Source organism: Simochromis diagramma, unplaced genomic scaffold (genome assembly GCF_900408965.1).
Source record: "Simochromis diagramma unplaced genomic scaffold, fSimDia1.1 OVJJ01000753.1, whole genome shotgun sequence".
NCBI classification, from domain to species: domain Eukaryota; kingdom Metazoa; phylum Chordata; class Actinopteri; order Cichliformes; family Cichlidae; genus Simochromis; species Simochromis diagramma.
Window position 1 is genome coordinate 3,826,513 of NW_024387523.1, and position 18,900 is coordinate 3,845,412.

Below are 18,900 nucleotides of genomic sequence, written 5' to 3' on the forward strand. Positions count from 1 at the left end.
TCTTAAATTGGCGCATATCAGTCATCTAGCAACAAGAATTAAATGCTGTAGCGGATGTTAGATTTACTCAGAAATGCGGGGAAAATTTTATTTTTATTTGAATTCTGGAATATTTCTAAATATTAAAGTGAATTTTTGATTAGGTTAATAATTTGTCAGGCCATCATCACCAATCAGCTATGTTTAATCCCTCCACTGCTGATCCTATGGTCCTCACACCAACCGTGACAAAAGTTTTCAGTTGCCCCCCTCCTCGACTCGTGTCACCTACCGCCCTCTTTTGTGTTTTTTCTAACACCCCCCCCTCTCCTCACACCCGGCTCTATTCTGTGACTCATCCATACAAACTACTGCATCGTCTCTCAAAGTAACTCACTCCCCTCTGCACCTTCAGCCTGTCTCCTCTCTTCTCCTCTCCATCCATCTCTAACCCCTCAGCTGCAGCTTGACGTACAGCCCGAGCGCCATCATGCTCTGGAAATCCCGAACTAAAACTGACAACGCGCAGGTAAAGTTTTATTTTCATTGGTGGGCTCTGTGAGTCTGTTATGTTTTATATAGAAGCGCGTAAAAAGGTGCACACGTCTTTTTAAAATGTATTTATTTTTTATGTCAGAAGATAATTAAAGTCGGTTCAAACCGTGAAATACTCAAGGTGTATTAAAAAAAGTTGAAACAATTAAAATAATTTAGATTTTTAAACCATCCCTCTAAAATTTCGTGCGTAAAAAGACTAACTTTTTAACGTAGACGTTAAAAGAATCACGGGAGATGATTTCCTTGTTGAAAATGTGAATTTTTGAGGGATATTTACTACTAATAAAACCCATCTGGAGTCTTACTTCGTGCGTAAAGCCTGCATGATGCTATTTTAAAAGGCAACAATAAAGCTAACGGTACAATCAGCGTGGGGCAAAACAAGCAAGCGAAGGAATATATCTCTTTAAGAGAAGTGGCTCCTCTCGACCCCTCCCCTTATTCTGCCGGGTGCGCGCAAAACCTATAAGTAGTGCGCTCATGGAGAGGCTGCAGGACTCTGTGTTGTGTTGTACGCGCGTGTTCGTATCTGGCAGCTGCTTTTCATCTGCGCGTAAAGAGCTCCGGCAGACAGAGAGATAAGGAAAAGTAAATATCAGCACCTCTGAATTGAATGGACCTTTAATAAAGGCCTGGATTACATCTGGGAACATTTTTTGTGACACCTTATGAGCCGTGGGAAGCCTTCGACTCCCGTTGAATTTTAAATTTTGGGGATCTGTCCAGACTGGTCCAGATGTTAATCCACACCTATTCAGCTATGGTAAGTTAGACAGAGTCGTTCTGGGTTGTTTTTTGTTTTGGTTGTTTTTTAGTATTTTCAGGGCTGCTGGTGTCTGTTAGTCGTTACTGTAACACAAATTTACAAGGATTTTGTTTTTTGCATTAGAAATGTCAGTAAACCTTATAGAACGTGCGTAAAACAATTGCAGCTGGCGGTAAAACAAATTAACAAAATTGGAGTATATTAAGATACAGAAAAAGACTTAAACAGTGCGTTGAATTCTTTACAGCAGCTGTCAGCTTACAGAGTAATAGTAATTCATGTTTATTGTTTTCTAAATCATATAAGTTTTGTGGTTCAACCGTTGCTGTTAATTCGGTTTCCTGTAGAAGTGGTTCCAAAGAATCACAGATACTTCAAAAATTAGACTTTACTGACACTGCGCCGCGCATCTGTCCCAGAGATGCTCTTTGTCTGTCTGCACACGGTCACAGCAGCTGAGACAGTGACCATGAGGAGTCCACACGGTGGAAGGATTCTCATCTTTTTCTGTGTTTTGCAGTTTTTTATATAGAGAGAATTTGGGGAATAAAATTTGAAATGCACAAGTACGCACAATCAGTATGAGTAATTGTAGTACTGAATATCGACCTTGATCACAAATATGAAAGCCCATAATAATATTAATTTAAAGTTATTAGGTTGCATTTCTTTGAGAGATGATTTGAGTGGGTTTTAATGGCCTGGCAGCAGTCAGTCTCTCTGACATGTTTTATAGTTATGTACCAAAGCTGATCCCGGCTTACATTCTGTGCAGCCGGCCTCCGGGTTCTTCCAAGGATCTTAATAAAAACGCATGGGGAACCATCCCTGAGCCACTGTGGTCCCAGTCTCAGGAACAGGATGCCTCAGGGAATGGTGGACTGCACCTCAGTGGAGATTTAAAAAAAAGAAAAGAAAGAAGAAGAAGAAACCTGAAGACATGATTATTTTCACTTTTACTTAAGGTGTCTTCTCATTTGTGGCCCATCAGTTACCTTATAATCTTACCTTTCTTCTATTTCTTTATTTTTTCTTTATTATTTATGACTCTCTTTTGTTGACATTTTCGATATTTACAGTGTATTTTTTAATAAAAAAAAACATTTTGCTGTTTGTTGTTATAAAACTTTTGCAAATATCTGTTTGTCTGTTAATTGTTTTGCCCATTCTTTTCTTGTTGCCCGAAATGCACTTTTTCATTCATCTGTGGGTGAAAGCTGTGCCGGGCTGACCGATATCTGCTTTTAAGGCGGCATTTTTGGCAGGGAGATAATGGACATTGTTTCCACCACAACAGCATCGATCAGGTTGACCCAGCTTTGAGAAAAAAAATCAAATTTCACCGGGATGCGTGTGTGTGTGTGAGCCCAAATGTAGGCTAGTGGACTACATGTTTGCACACACACACACACACACACACACACACACACACACACACACACACACACACACACACACACACACACACACACACACACAGCGTGAACATACTGGCATCTCTTTTAATAAGAGAGGTCAAACTTGTGAAGTCACATTGAATTATCGTTTGGTTTCGCGCGCCTTGCCAGCCTGAATGAACCCCTCTTTTGCTTTAATTTTCACTCGTGGGGTCAGTTTGTGTTTGTTGACGCAGTCCCTGATTATTTACAGATGGAGCCTCCTCCCGGAGCTACGTGCTGCTGTTGTTATTGTTGCTGTGCGTTACCTGTCCTTTGTGCAGTTCCTTGGTGGCAGTGACCTTTCTGACACTTTTCAGCAGCGATGCCAAGGGCGTCTTCTGCCACGGCGCATCACTTCAAGCGCAGCTGCTATTTCCATCCGTCCCTAATGAAATGGAAATATTTATTTATGGATTCACGACTTTTATTTTTGACACATTAAAACTTTTTTTCATATTTTAATTTTGCGTTTTTGTGACTTATTTGTTTCTTTTATTTTTCCTTTTTAAAATCTCGATTCCTTTATGGAAATAACGCTTTGGTTTAAAATATTTTTTGCTCTGAGCTCAATGTTTTTAACCCTGAAACTCTGAGCACATTGAGCTCCTGATATGAAACAAACTTTCTGATTCTCTGCAGGACCGCGCAGACGGACTAAGCGGCTCTTCGCCGAGCGGGCGCCTTTCCCAGCTGTCCTCCCTGAACCAGGCCGCCTACTCCTCGGCTCCCCCGCTCTGCCACACTCCGGCCTCAGACTTCCAGCCTCCCTACTTTCCACCCCCCTATCCACAGTCTTCACTGCCATACTCTCAGAGCCAGGACTCTGCTTATTCCCACCTGTCAGACCCCTACCCCTCCATCAACTCCATCCATCAGCACCAGCAAGCAGCGTGGCACTCGCAGAGGTCGCGCTCCGAGGAAGGGGGGCTACTATCACAGTCTCACCGGGCTTTGAGCCTGGACCCCCGTCGGGAGTATCCAGCTGTCCCGCGGCTGCTGCACGGTCTCGGGGAAGGGGCTGCAGCTCTCGGAGACGGTCCTCTCGGGATGCACCTGGGACATCACGGCCTGGATGATCTTCAGGTGACTTTTTTGTTTTTCCGCTTGTGTTGCGTTGGCACTGCTGCTCGAGAAGTCCGTGCGTAAAAGTCAATCGGCACACGATAAAGACGCACGCATTTTTTTCTTAAAACGCTCGTATTTGTTGTGCTTCAATAATTATCCTTTACGATATATTGATAATGAAATATTTTAAAATTAGCTTGTGCAAATAAATACTACTAAATTCTACTAAATACTAGAAAACGCGCAGTGCGGCGAAAAGGCCTCAGGGCAATTTATCTTTAATTCCAAATAAGAGTTTATAAAGATGCAGGCCACACTAAAACATCTACATAAAAAGCGAAACGTGTAATTTACAACTCTGGTAATTAATTTAAAATTGTTTTTTATGTTATTTTTTTGTTTTTTTGTTTTTTTTAAACACCTTCAGAGCTGCAGTTTTATATTTTTCCCTAAAAATTGATACTTTAATTTTAGCGTCTGACACCGAAACAGCAAAGGAAATAGCAGCACGCTGATTTCTCAAGACAAGAAAAAAATAGTCTTTAAATTTCTAAATCTCTACATCTTACAGTTGTCTGTTTTCCTGCTTTGTCCGTTTGTGCTGGACATGATCAATAACGACATGTCTTAGATGGTTTTTATATCAGTTAATGTTTCAGTTTTCAGTTTTATTACTTGAAATCTTTTTGTATATACGTTTTTTTTTCTAAGCTTTTTTTAATGGATTATCCACAATAAAAACGATACCCTAAAATATGAATATAAAAAACTGCATTCGTTAAATGAATGATAGCAATTTGGCCTCACTCCATTTTATTATCCACTCCAGCATTATCCTCCGTCTCGCGCAGACACAAAGTGATTCTGCAGCCTTTTTGCCTTCTGCAGGTTTTTAGGGGGAGAAGAATAGTTTCTATGGTTTATTGAGCAGTCAGCTTCCCTGCAGCAGGTGCAGCTGCAGACGCTGTTTGTTGCCTCCTCGCAGAAGAAAAAAAAAACACACACACAGACACACACACACACACCGAGACCAATTGATCTGCACGGTCATTAATAGAAAAGAAACGTCTGAGAGGAGCGCCGGGCGAGGAGTCAACCCGGGCATGTTGCTGTTAAACGCTCCCACTTGACAGGGACTTTTATTTGATTAATGGATTATATCCTCCGCGTTTGAACCCTCTCATAGTGTCAGCACAAAGGAGGCAACATGAGACTCGGGCCCTGCAACATGATTTTACTTTCAATCAGAGAAAACTTCAAATGTTTCTAATTTAGTCTTTGAATCGCTGAGCCACACTTCACTTATCAGTAAATCGCATTTTCTTAAGATTTAAAAAGATATATTTATTTATTTTTACCTAACACATATTATGCAGATGTATTAATGATTTTTATGTTGCTTTTTCTGTCCAAAAAATAGCCTTTGTTCCAAACGTTTTATTGCTTTAGGCTTAAAAGAATTGAAATGAAGTGACATGTCTTCTTTTTGATTAAACAGAAATGTAAACTGCTTTGTGCGTCACAACTTCAACTCATTTACTTTCTCTGTTGCACAAAACAACTTGCACTAAATCAAATTTGCTTTTATTATTTACTTCGATATTGATGGTGCTCATATGCGCTGTGAGGGGAAAGTAAATGTTGGACCTTCCATCTTGCTTTGGCCTGAGAGAGACAAGCTGTATATCTCTGTGTGTGTCTCTGTGTGTGAGTGTGTGGTGGCTCTGAGGCCGGTGGATAAATGATAGTGACTGTCTGTCTGTCTGACACAGGGAATGGAGGAAGGATCAGCCTTGGGCATCCTCGACCACTCTGTCATTAAAAAAGGTAAGAGGTAGAAGAGCTGCGTGTGCGTCTGTGTGTGCACGTGTGCGTGTGTGTGTGTGTCAGAGAGCAAGAGAGAAAAGATCAATTGTGTATGTGTGCATTTGTGTCTAAGTGTGCACCTATATAATTGTGCCATACACGCTGAAGGGGATTTTGTGTTTAGGGGCACTCCAACACCAGCCTCTCTCACTCTCTTGCACTCTCTCTCTCTCTTACACACACACACACACACACACACGCACACATGAACACACACTCTCTCACACACTATAAATAATTCTGTTTTGCTATTTCATTTGAAGTCAAGAAGTCCTCTAATACTCAGCTGCAGACTTCACCCCAAAGGCACACATTCTTAATGAACTGTTCATGGTCATATGAGAGTGTGTACGTGTGTGTCTGTGTGTGTGTGTGTGTTAGGCTTAGAGTGAGGAGCAGAGAGAAGTGGGGCAAGGAAGAAAAGGGAGGGGAACATGATAAAAGAGGAGTTGTGGAGAAATTTGCAGAGTATGATCACACTAATATTACCGACTCCGAGTGGCAGAAGACACAGGGGCGCGATTAGAAAATTCATGTTGGATTTGTAGCTGGTGTCGAGCGCGATGCTTTGAAAACAGATAGACGCCCTGCTCAGGTGCATTTTTTTAAAAAGGGAGGTTTTGCACAAAAACAGGCTAAAGATGGCACCCGCTGTGTTATGAAATGACTGACAGAATAAGAGAAATAACACTAAGCAACGTTGGTTCTTTGTTGTATTTCTTTAGAACGAGAAAAACTTCAAATTTAAACATGCATGCACAATAAAAAAACAAAACAAAACAAAACAAAAACATTCTGTGCTTCTTTTACTGCACAAAACCTTAAAAATCCTAACTGGTCTGGCCGTCCACACCTTAAAGTTTCCCCCGAAACTGCTGCTTGATTTGGTGTAATTCTCCAAATCAAGCCCTGGGAGCGGCTTTACACATTTCTGGTTTCATTCAGACTCCCTGAATCTCTCTGCTGCAGTCATCTGATGAAGTGACAGTGATTCCACTTGTTTGCCAAACGCTTAGAATTGATCAATTACCGCAGCGAGACTCTCCACGGCGAGCACTCGCAGCAGATAGCAGAGCAAACCTAGAGCCCTCATGAATAAGAAAATCCATGTGGGAGAAAAAAATGAGATAGAGTATAAGGGGGGAAGAAGACAAGCAAGGAGGGAGAAGGGGGGGGGGGTACGACAAGTGGGAGGCACACGAAAGAGTCGAGCAAGAGAGTGAAAGATGATAAGAGAAAGAGAGGGAGGGGCAGGGAGATGACAAAGGAGGGGAGCTTTGGAGAAAAACTCTGCTGCTCTGCGGCCTCGTCGCCTGGCTAATCGGCTCGTTGTGAATGAGGCGATTTTAGAGATTGTGTGCAGTTTGGGGGAATCTGCGCTGCACAGCAGGGAGTTGCAAAGAGGCCACCCGCCGTTGCGCACCCTCTCAGTGCAACGAGGGAGCTGGCACGCCAGCGTTAGTACAGTTTTACAGACAATGTTTCTTTCAAAAGACTGAAAGGAGAAGATAGATTGCAGAGCCATGAGGCATGGAACGACCACAGGAAGTGAGGCTGAGGGAATTATTATTACATGAGTTAAATAAGTCCTCAACTTCAACCTTCAACTAAAAGATCTGATTCTTTCACATGAAAGAGACATACGTGCAGATTGATTCAAGGTTTCTTTAACCAGAGATTCTTTTGGATTTCTAAGATCTTTGATTGCTTCATTTTATTCCTTAACCTTCAAAATTTTGAGTCCTGATCACTGAGGACAGCTAAGCCTAACACTGTGTGCTATCGCAGTATGCCTTCTTCTTCTTCTCCTTCGGATGTTCCCTTCAGCGATTGCCTGCTTGACTGATTTGCTTCCATCTCATCCTCTGTCACACCAACCCTCTGCATGTCCTTGGTATCTGAATATGAGATTTTTGAATAATTATTAATAATTATAAGACTCAAAATGATGAGCATCAAAATCTATTTATGCTCCCCTCCACAAAAATATTGGCTTAGGATTTAAAGTTTCTCGTCATCATCATCGTCATCGGTGATACTCAGACTAGAGATTTAACTGTGTGTATCTCACCTTAAAGGACTGGATCTCCTAAATTAAAATAAATAAAATAAAACAACATATTTCCATGTTCTTTGGTCGCTTAAAGCGCTCATCACAAACCACATAATCCCCATTTTGAGACTATCCAGGGACCTTTATAGCCTGTCAGCCCTCATTTCGCTCTCTCTGTCTTCATTTCCTGTCCTCTCTCTACCGTTAACTCTATATAAACATGTCTATCTCTCTCACATCGCTTCACTAAATCCCAACAGTTTGAGTTTATTGTTGATTTTGCACGCACAACATTGCAGTGAAGGAGGATGGAAATATGTCTGTGCTGCTTATATTCAAATTTAAAAGCAAAATAATTCACCAAAGACAGACTCTTCATAACTCTGGATGACATATAGTTAGCAGTTTTTATTACTGTGCACATAAATCGTTTCTAAAGGAGCATGCTGATGTTTTAAAAGTCATTTGGCCACAGTGTGGGAATACGGAGAAAACTGAATCTGTGGCAGGAGGCGAAAATTATAGACATATAAATCTGAAAACACTAAAGATTAAAGCACAATGAGAACACATTAAACAGACGAGGAGCAGATCTAAGGACTCTTTGTATCCTTCCAAGGAAATGCAGTCTTAAAGCAAATCGTCTGACTTCCTTCACTCTTCTCAATTCAGAGGATTTCTGCTCAAATAGAAAGTAATTTCATCATCGCACAACATAAACATTGGAGAAAACAAAATCTGCCCCTGCCCTTGCTGCTCAGGTAGCAACAGGTACACTGAGTGTTACACCCGAGTAGCCTTCGATTGCTGACTCTGGCCAGTCACCTGAAGGTTTCTCTGTGTAACTTCTTAGCTCGATTTAAAATAGTTAAGTGCAAATTGAGCTCTTCGAGGTGCGAAGCGAAGCTATTTAAGAATGCGCAGTTAAAATGCAACCACCTGCAGCTCAAGGAACAGAATCAACAAGCAGCGCTCCAGAATTAGAGCTGTCGACGCAAGGGGAGAACATTGCACTGAATAGATTAATCAGGAGGGGAGGAGCACGCTGTCACACAGTCATTCACACAACACAATCGTCGCCACACATGACATATGTTAAGATTGATGATCTGTATCCTTTTATCCCTCCTCATCCAGTCTTTGTTGCTTTAATAATCACCTTTCATCCCCCTTTTGCCCCACAGTTCCCATCCCGTCCAAGCTGAACGGCTCGTCCCTGTCCGCCTTGTCCATCGGTAAGGAGGGTCTCGGAGTGGGGTGCGTCTCCAACCCGGCAGAGGTCTTCTGTTCAGTCCCGGGTCGCCTGTCGCTGCTCAGCTCCACCTCCAAGTACAAGGTGACAGTTGGGGAGGTGCAGAGACGCCTCTCCCCACCTGAGTGCCTCAACGCTTCTCTGCTGGGAGGAGTCCTCCGCAGGTGAGAAGCAGACGGGGAACGAGAGGGTGCGACTTAGATGTCAAGATGTTTTTATTTAGTTGGGCTTTAAAGATTAAAGCACAAGAAAAATACAAACCTTTTCTTTTTTTAATGAATGGAAAAATGCTAACTTTACCTCATTAGGACCCAAAAATGCAGTAAAACGGAGCAGTCCCCAGCAGGAGCATCTGTTACTGGTTGAACTGGTTGAATTTGATCTTCTGTAACAGGGATGTCACACTAATTTTACATCATGGGCTACATGAAACCTAGTTTGATCTTAAGTAAGGCGTCAGACCAGTGAAACTCTTCTTTCTGTCAGTGTAAAGAAGTTCAACTACACATTTAATCCCAGAGATAAGAAGAAGCGCAGTTCCGACAGCCCTGCTCTTTGGACTTAATTTGTAAGAAATTAATATGTAAAATTACAGAAAAGATTTTGGTAGCTTTCAAGTCCAAGACTGTTAGGTAATTATAAAACAGAAAGTTTTTGTTAATTCACAGAAAATGTAAAAAAATAAAAATAAAAAATCTGTATATAATAATAAATTTCTGCATTTGACGGTGAAAAAACAAGAACTATTCTGTCATTTAAATGTTTATAATTAATACATTTCTTTGGTATAGTATGAGTGTCCATGGAGGAGATCTTCATCTGTAGGAAAAAGCTCTAAAACATGATACAAAATACAGTTTAAAGTCCAAAATATTTGCTCTTCTCTAAATTTTCATGGGCCGCCCTTTGTGCACATTGATTGAAGATTGAAGTCTTTGCTGGACCCATTCTCGCCCCTGGGCCTTATGTTTGATACCCCTACTATATAATACGCTTTACCTACTAGGTGCTGCTTTATGACACAACACAAAGAAAGAAAATGCACATGTGACTTGTTTATCTTCTTCAGAGAGGTATAAAAAACCAAACAATAACCAGGATTTATGGGAAATGTAGTCTAGAAACACAACAGCACAAGAAAACTACACAGGAACTACATTTTCCGTATTTTTGACCTTTGAGCGTGGGATCAAGTTACCACTCCAGTCAGGCTCTTTTATTATCAAATAGAGGAGAAATAATAAACGAGGACCGACAATGACCATGATATTTAAAAATGAAATATTTATATAATGGCAATAATAAACAGAGTCTAATAATGTTTAATATTATGATATTATGAATTATGAATCACGCAGCTGTCATTTCAGTTCTCTCTTCTGCACTTCATTAATATCTCTATTGTGAATTCTTTTTGGCCACATTAATCATGCCGCGTTAGTTATTGTAACGGTCTCACTCTTTACAATACACGCCATACATTAGGACGTTTCTGCTTTCAGCTTTTCAGAATAAGATTGATTTTAGTCTAACTACAGGACCAGCGCCGAGGACCCAAAATGGGTCATGAGACTAAATCACAAGAGAAGCAATGCGGTTTAATGAACTACGGCCTCGGGGCGAGAGAACAACTTCATGATTTGAGTTGCAGGCTGAAATACTTTGAGAGGACATAATTAAAAGATCTAAAGTGCCGTAAAAACCCAGTGCCTCCCCTGCAGAGAGATACAGATACCCCAGTGATAACAATACATCACTGCCTATCACTTTGAGGTACCGCTGCTTAATCCACTTTATGCTTTTGCAGATTAAGAAATGAACCCTATTCCAATTATTTGGTACCTGGTTACTTTGGAAATTGGTGCAGTGTTGCAGATTTTTAAGATATTTCTTTTATTCTGTATGTTTGTTATGATTTGGTTCATTTTTATGAATAAATGAATTTATGAGAAATGAATATTTTAACGTGTAAAACATTACAGTTTGTAAAGTGGCTTAAACTCGCATATGATGCATAAATCAGTCCCTATTTCATATTAATATGAAATGTAGAAATATTTAAGGGATTTTTTGATAACACTGCCTTACTATGCTTCTTCTAAAGCAGTATTTTTAATGCAGAATATCTTTTTACACTGTAGAATTACTTATTTCATATATTACTGCCCATCATCTACTTTAAATTTAAAGGTTATTGCAAAGAAAATCGTATGTGTCTCCAGACATAAAGTCTATATGAATTATGTGATTGAGGTCTGAAGAGCTTTAATAAATCAACATGAGCAGGATTCATTGGCTTTAAATTTTACTTGAATATAAAGAGGCAAAGCAGAAAAACATTGAGAAGAATACTGGATAGCATCGGAGCTGACAGGGAACATAGGGAGAGTTTAGCTTCGTGCACACACACACACGTACAGAGGGACACACAGAAGCACACCACAACAAAAGTCATAAAGACAAACACACTCGCACGCACGCACACACACAAATACACAAGAAGCATCTCCTAAAACTGCTCCCTCTGTTTCCCTGTTCCCCCCTCAGGGCGAAGTCAAAGAATGGTGGCCGCTGTCTGAGAGAGCGTCTGGAGAAGATTGGCCTCAACCTGCCCGCCGGGCGACGCAAGGCAGCCAACGTCACTCTGCTAACATCTCTAGTGGAGGGTAGGAAAAACACACATGCAAACACACACACACATATATACACAGAGGCACATACACATATACAGTGACCTGCATACATCCTGACAGATAGAGACACATATTCACACAGCAAAATCCCTGCGTGAGCACACATGAATAAACAGCCACAGCATGGATGGCTGCATGCGTGCGCACGAGTGCACGCACACACACACACACACACACAAACACACACACACAGACATGGAGGGTGTCCTTTAAAAAACTGCAGCTGTAGCCAGAGAGCAGTGAACTGTTTGAGTGGTGAAAGTGAGCGAAGTGGTTAGTGAGTTTATCTTGACCTGACCCGAACAGTCAGTTGTGTATATTTAAAAGTCTTTATCTGAATAATTACTTGATTTAAACGAAACTGAAGCCCTGAACGTGAAAAAAAAAAACCCATAAATCCATGTGCAAATTTCAGCTGGAGCTTCTTTTTAATCCAAACTCCCTCTTCTCCTCGTCCAGGTGAGGCCGTCCACCTGGCGCGCGATTTCGGTTACGTGTGTGAAACAGAGTTCCCAGCCAGAGCCACGGCCGAGTATCTGTGCAGGCAGAGCGAGCCGGACCAGCTCCCAACGCGACGCAGCATGCTGCTCGCCACCAAGTGAGTGGCTGGTCTCTTCTTCTGCTCATTTCACTCTTGAATTAATCTTGCATGAAATAGCTTTTAAAGCATGAGGCTGGTGATATTCAGCGTTTCTTCTTGCTTTCAACTAACAAAAACCAGCGCCATTCTGTTTCTCAGAAGTGGTCAGACATGAAGATTTAAAAAGTTAGTTTGTGTGTTGTTTGTGGACTGCAAGAAGAATGATGAGATCATTATAGTTGCCATTTAAAGAGAACTCCTGTTAGGTATGAAGGTCTAACAGATCACGGTCGAATGCTTCTAAAAGGCTGATCTTGTTTCTTCTCAGGGAAATCTGTAAAGAGTTTGTGGACCTCATGTCCCAGGACCGCTCCCCGCTAGGTGCCAGTCGACCCACCCCCTGCCTGGAGCCGGGCGTCCAGGGAAGCCTCACCCACTTCAGCCTGCTCACCCACGGCTTCGGTACACCCGCCATCTGCGCGGCGCTCTCCGCCTTCCAGAGCTACCTGATGGAGGCGATCAAATTGCTGGACAAAGGAGAGGGTGGAGGGAAGAGCCACCACGACAAGGAGATGAAGCACCGCAAATAGAGGGAGGGGAACACATGTGTGGATGAATGCATGGATGGATGGATGAGAGGCAGAAGGGAAGAGAAAAGAGGGAGAAAAGACTTGACTGACACCCTCTGCATCTTTACCTTTGCCCTCAGGATACAAACTGAGACTTTTACCTCCTCGAAACCTCTATAGCCCCTCCCCTCTCACTGAGGAGGCGGGGCTTATGATGATATCTGTACTGTAATGTGTGTCCACAGCCACCTCGCTCAAAATGACGCATGGACCTCTCTTCTCAGTAGCTGGTTGGTGTCACGATGGCGTCTTTTCAGGATGAGTTTCCACTTATGGCAGTATGCTTTTGGTTATTTCCCCCTGCCTTTTATTTACTTTGGTAAACATGCCACTATTATGTGTGTGTTAGAAGCCCCCGCTGTCATCACACACACACACACTCACACACACACACACACACACACACACACACACACACAAAGAAAGTTTTAACTGAACTCATCTGGGAAGCGCCATAAGCCATATCCGAGACAAAAACCTGCTCTTTGCCCCTCTCTGGAACTTTGGAAGCCTTTTTGATCCATCCGATTGGACAAACCCAGCTTCCATTTGTAGTCCTTCATGGTGGGTGGTCATGGGAAATCGAGTTCTCTGGATTCTCTAGCAGCAAGGGTGAAGGAAGGCACGAGAGGCAGCTAAAGAAGATTTGTTTTCTTTTATTTTGAAGTACTGCGTGTTGGTAACTTAAGAAAATAACACAAATCATTTTGTACTTTCTGTGTATGTTTATTATTAATGTTATTACTGTTGTTATTATTATTATTGTATTACAGCATAAATGTAATATATTATTAAAGAATTAAGAACTGAGTGGTGGAGTTTCTCGTTTTTGATACAGTATAAAAAAAACAACAACAGCACCTTGAGGTGCAGCTGAATGGTACTGGCCACTGCTTTTATTTGCCTTGATTGCAAATCTCTGTGCCTTTTATTTTTATTGATCCCCATGGGCAAAGTTCCAACAGAAATGTCATAGCAAGGACTGCATCCAACACCTAAAGCTGCAGTAGGCAAAAATCTGCACGAGGCACAATAAATCCTAAATTTGAGGAAGAAACAAAGAAAAAAACCCAGCCTGGCTCCTCTACCTCCCACCAGATGAGCACAGGGACAATGTATGTGCTTTATAAGAGGTAACGCATAAGAGCATACTGACTCCTGGCTTCACGCATGACTTAGACCCTGCTCTCAGAGGTGAAAGTCTTCAGAGTGTCAAACCAAATTGGCTAAAATCTTCAGTTACAGGCCGGTTTTTCTAAAGCTTGAAAGCAGAGCCCAGAGGAGATGCAGGAGTCTACTTCACTCTCAGAAAAAATGTCACAAAGCAATCACCCCGAGCCCAAAGTGACGCCGTTAGGACCAAAAGCCCAAACCCAAAAGAAAAGTTACATTTACATTATTAAACAGAAAATCAGTAGATGTTAGGATCAGTCTGTCACTGATAAATTTCAACAGCAGCCAGATACTGCTAAAAATAAAAAAAGAAAATGAAAGGAAAGGAAAACATTTTAATCAGAGTATCAAGTTAGTAAATATTCTGGGATATTGATGTGGTCAGCTAAGTAGCCAAGGGGGTTGTTAATCAGTTTCAGCTGCTTCGGTGTTAATGAAATTAAAAACAGGTGCACTTGAGGGGCAACAATTAGACAACCCCCAAAACAGTGGCTAGGGGTCAGCGTACCTATAGCACGAGGCGATACTTGGACCCTACAGAGTGTGTGTTAGGTAATCTGGCTCCTCTGGGATGGCACATAAATAGAGGTCATTTCCACAAGTTTAGCTGTGTCTCACCACAGTCTCAAAAGAAGGACAGTTACCCAAGAGAGCTGGAGAGGGGAGGGAAATGTTGTTAACCCATTAGCAGCACCGGAATCTGCTCCTTTGTCCAAAGAATAAAATGATGAGCACTGCACCTGTTTTCCTCCCCTCACCTCAACCGGTCTCAAAAGATAGCTGCCCCTCCCTGTGCCTGGTTCTGCCAGGTTTTTCTTCCTGTTAAAAGGGCGTTTTTCCTTCCCACTCTTGCCAAGTGCTTGCTCAAAGGGGGTTGTTTAATTGTTGGGATTTTCTTTGTATTATAATTTACAAGTGGCTTCCGGCAGCTGTTGTTGTGATTTGGCACAAAATAAACAAAATTGAATTGAATTGATTTGAATTGCCAGACCTAAAAAATGGCCTCCAGCAGCACTGTTGTGACTGTCTCTGACCATTATTATTATTAATTATTATTATTATTATTATTATTATTATTATTATTAAAAGCCAGAGAGAGCTTTTGGTTAGTGAAGCCATGTTTTAAATCCTTGAGCTGAATCCTCGAAGCTTTTGTTCTAAAACCACATCCTGGATCATTTTCCTTTCTGATTCTAAAAATGACAGTAATTTCCAAAATAAATGTCTTTTTTTTTTCCCCCCAATTGTACATGTACATAATCTCCTAAATGAGAATATAAACTAATCGAAAAATTGTTTACTGAGATCACAGAGAGAGGAAGCCAAAGACCGTTCCAACAAAAAGACTTCCAAGCCTTTCAAGAGGATTCAGCCTCTGGTGGAGGTTCAATAAAATTCAGATTTAAGGCACTTATACCTTGGAATAACTTTCGGACCTGGAAGCTATGTCCATCTTTTATACTTTCTATGGCTCCCCAAAGGCCCCAAAAACCGTCAGTGACCCTCTTTTGCATGCAGGCCTCCATCAGAGGCCCCTGTGGAGACAGCAGTGTCACAGCTGCAGCCCTGAGCGCTGTACCTGGGAGTAGTACGACCTCCAGCGCCCAACTAGGCACACCTCAGCTTCCCCTCAACCCATCTGTCTGTTCCACGTGTCTCCCACAGACCACCTCTCTCCGCTCATGCTCAGTCCTTCACTTTATTTAACCAGGATGAGACGCTCAGCACAATTACTGCTTTCCAGGGAACGCACACATACATGTCGTCTGCTCATACATTCTCAGACATCTCTACCTGCCGTATCTCCCCTTCTCTCCTCCCATCTCATTACCCTCTTGTGTGAGCGCCCTCACCCCTCCCCCCCCATCCCTTCATCTCCGTCTCTGTAACCTAACTCCCCCCCCCCCACCACGCCTTTTCTCTCCCTCTATCTGACACTCAGCAGGGCCGCTCTCCATCTCTCTCTGTGCCTCCAGGCAAACATATGCTGCTCTTCCCGTCAGATTCCGGTGTGTTTGAGAGAGGAGGGATTGTTTAATGTTTATTAATCACCTGTCTGTGGCGGAGAGAGGAGATGGGATGATGGAGCCACACACACGCTGCCTCTCCCTCTCTCATACACATGGGTTTACAGTCGCTCTAACACACACCAGCTCAGCTGTGAGGTTGGCCTGGTTTTCTTATTTCCAGCTGCATGCAAGTGTGCTCGTTTACTGTAATGCTTCTGATACGCAGACAAAACCGATGAACTTCTTGTTTCAGCTTCTTGTTAGTGAATCACAAAGATTCCTTTCTTTTATTTCCACTTAAAGGTTCAGTACTGGACAAATTTTTAGCAATAAAAGGATTTAAATTAGATATAAAAAGGTAAAAATAAACATATCCGGGGTTTAAAGTGTGGACCGTGGTCCAGTGGTGGCCCTCTAAACCATTTAATGCTGTCTGAACGCAAGCCTGAATACACTTGATTCATTCTCAGTTTATATTATACTTTTAATTACAGTTAGAAATCCATTTTTAATCTGTTTTTCTTTATATAAATTTGAGCTGTTTCACTTGATAAAGCCTTCTACTGTATTTTGTTGTCTCTAATTAGTTAAATGCATTTCATGATTTAGTTTTTCCTCATTGAGGTATTTATGTTGCCAAACTTTGCTGTTATTGAGCTATTCTTTAAGCTTTTATATTTAAGGCTGTGTTTGGGGGGTTTGGCTACTGTAACAGGAATTCTTAAACTTTTGGTATAAATGAAGGATATTTTATACTTTTGCAGCGGCACAGAATGATCCAAGGATGTATTTCTCTTTAGTATTTTCGCCAAAAAAATAGAAAAAAGTATTTAAAAACTCAGCTGATGTCCAGAAAAGTAACCACTTCCTCAATACCGGTGAAAAACTAAAAACCAGGACAGTGAAGATTATTAACAACATAAACCACCGTCCTCTGAGCAGATAAACTGCTTTTTTTTAAGCCTTTCTAAACACCAGAGAGAGAAAAAACTGAGATGGAACAGACCAACATCGATCTGAAACTGTTTTAGCTATTGTAGCAAAAGTTTACGAGGTTCATCTACTTCTCTTTTTTTTTTTCTTTGTGCCCCTCTTTAAAAAAAAACAAACCCAAACTTTATCTACTGTTCTGACCTTGATGTAGACTGAATTGGTTAAATTTAAGTCCTCTTATGGAAATTTATAGCTAAAAAACTTCATAACTATTTTATACAAATGCACGAAATTGACTTTGGATGAGAATACTTCTCTTTAAAATTTGAAATGACAATCTCAGGGTGTATATATCAAACTGAACCAATCAGCCGTATGCAATCTTCTCAAATTTCAAGTGAAAATGTAGTTTATAATTTATTTGTACGTGAGGTTGTGAAGTCCGTTGTTCTTTGTTGTTAACCCTTCTTCTGATTACAATATGAACACTTTATTTTGAAAGAACATTGACTGGTTTGACTGGTCTCTCTGTTAACACCAGAGCGGCTGCTCTGGTATAACCTTTGTTATATCTTAAATGGATTCAGATTCAGGGGAAGTTGTGTTTTTGTGCTAGCTTTGAAATACCTGCTCACGTGATCAATCAGGACACCTGTAAAATGTAACCTGACTGATAATTAATGTTTAATCTCTTCCTGACAGGTAAATCAAAATGTGGCAGCTCATATTTAACAAACCACACACCAGTATTACCTACAGGGCTCACTAGCAAACAATTTCAGCTTGTTCAAAGGTAAATATCATTTAACAGATGCGCGCGGCGATACATTTACCGACATACATAATTAAATCAGTGAATAATGTTTGAGTGAAATCTCAGCAGAGGATTGGAAATCAGCTTGTGCTGCAGCTCGGATTGTGTAGACACACCTGAGATTAACACACCATAACTGGCTGAGCACATTTAACATCTGCCAAGTTAAGCTGTTAAAATAAAAATATATACTGGAGATATGAACACAAGTGTGCAGATAAAAGAAAAGTTTCTTTGTGTTGGCAGAAAGAGAAGATTATTTAAAAAGACTACTTTTAATGTGTTTGTATCCAGAAGAAAGAATTACCACAAAACAAGCTTTTTTTTAAAGGTTAATACCATTACTTAAAAAAACGAAAAGAAAAACTCAATGAAATTTAGGACAGCGACAGACAAACAGTGCATGATTGTGAAGGTTTATGAAAGAAGTGAATGTTTTGGATTTTATTGAGTGTCAGAATAGTTTGCTGTAACCCTGCAGGTTGTTGTTTGTTTCTTTTGTTTTCTGGTATGTGGACTGTAACATGTGGAAATGAAGGAGCAGTTTGTTGGTCGTATGTCTGTGCTGGGTTCTTGTTCATTTCATTCTCTTAAACATGTGAAGTCAAATTGATCATTGGTGGTCATCTGAACCCTATAATAATAGAATGTGTCCCGTGTGTGTGTTTAATTCTTCTTAAAAGCTTGCAATTAGGGAAATAATAATAATAAAAACATAATTGTAACCATCCATTTTTGCTGTTGACCTTTTTCCCTTGCCCTGAAAGTCTTTTTGGGGGGTGAAAAACATGTGGGACAAACCGAGTGTTTGTGTGGGACACGTTAACAGTGGTGGGAGGAAGGCACATCTACTTGATCTAAATGCAACTTTTGCAACTCTTTTGCTAAGTGAATGCATTAAAACTAAAAGGAAGCTGAGCTGCTTTCTAGCCTGGCAACAGTAATAGAGGATGCACCCAGACTGCCAAATGCATTTATTTATTTTACATTTTTTTCTGTTCATAATATGTCTAACAACAAAATAGATAACCCCTCTATTTCTCAGAAAATACTGTTGCTTCATTTTCATCACGTCCAACAAAATCTGCAAA

At 41.0% G+C, this 18,900-nt stretch overlaps 1 protein-coding gene across 2 annotated transcripts; it reads left to right on the plus strand.

Moving 5' to 3' along the window:
- The first annotated feature begins 332 nt into the window (after nucleotides 1-332).
- On the plus strand, nucleotides 333-13,651 carry tfap2e (transcription factor AP-2 epsilon). 2 transcript variants are annotated; one of them, XM_040021068.1, is made up of 7 exons: nucleotides 333-508; nucleotides 3,382-3,825; nucleotides 5,580-5,634; nucleotides 8,911-9,142; nucleotides 11,526-11,644; nucleotides 12,131-12,269; nucleotides 12,580-13,651. In XM_040021068.1, the coding sequence occupies exons 1-7, from the start codon at nucleotides 470-472 to the stop codon at nucleotides 12,839-12,841; spliced, it is 1,290 nt and encodes a 429-aa protein (XP_039877002.1). In that variant the 5' UTR covers nucleotides 333-469; the 3' UTR covers nucleotides 12,842-13,651. The 2 variants fall into 2 exon arrangements, with proteins under 2 accessions (XP_039877002.1, XP_039877003.1); XM_040021069.1 differs by lacking the exon at nucleotides 333-508 and adding an exon at nucleotides 790-1,300.
- The last annotated feature ends 5,249 nt before the right edge of the window (nucleotides 13,652-18,900 follow it).

Coding starts and splice junctions, on each gene's coding strand:
- tfap2e (XM_040021068.1), top strand. CDS start 470: ATGCTCTGGAAATCCCGAACTAAAACTGACAACGCGCAG. Junction 3,826..5,579: donor ACGGCCTGGATGATCTTCAG/GTGACTTTTTTG, acceptor TGTCTGACACAG/GGAATGGAGGAAGGATCAGC. Junction 9,143..11,525: donor CTGGGAGGAGTCCTCCGCAG/GTGAGAAGCAGA, acceptor TTCCCCCCTCAG/GGCGAAGTCAAAGAATGGTG.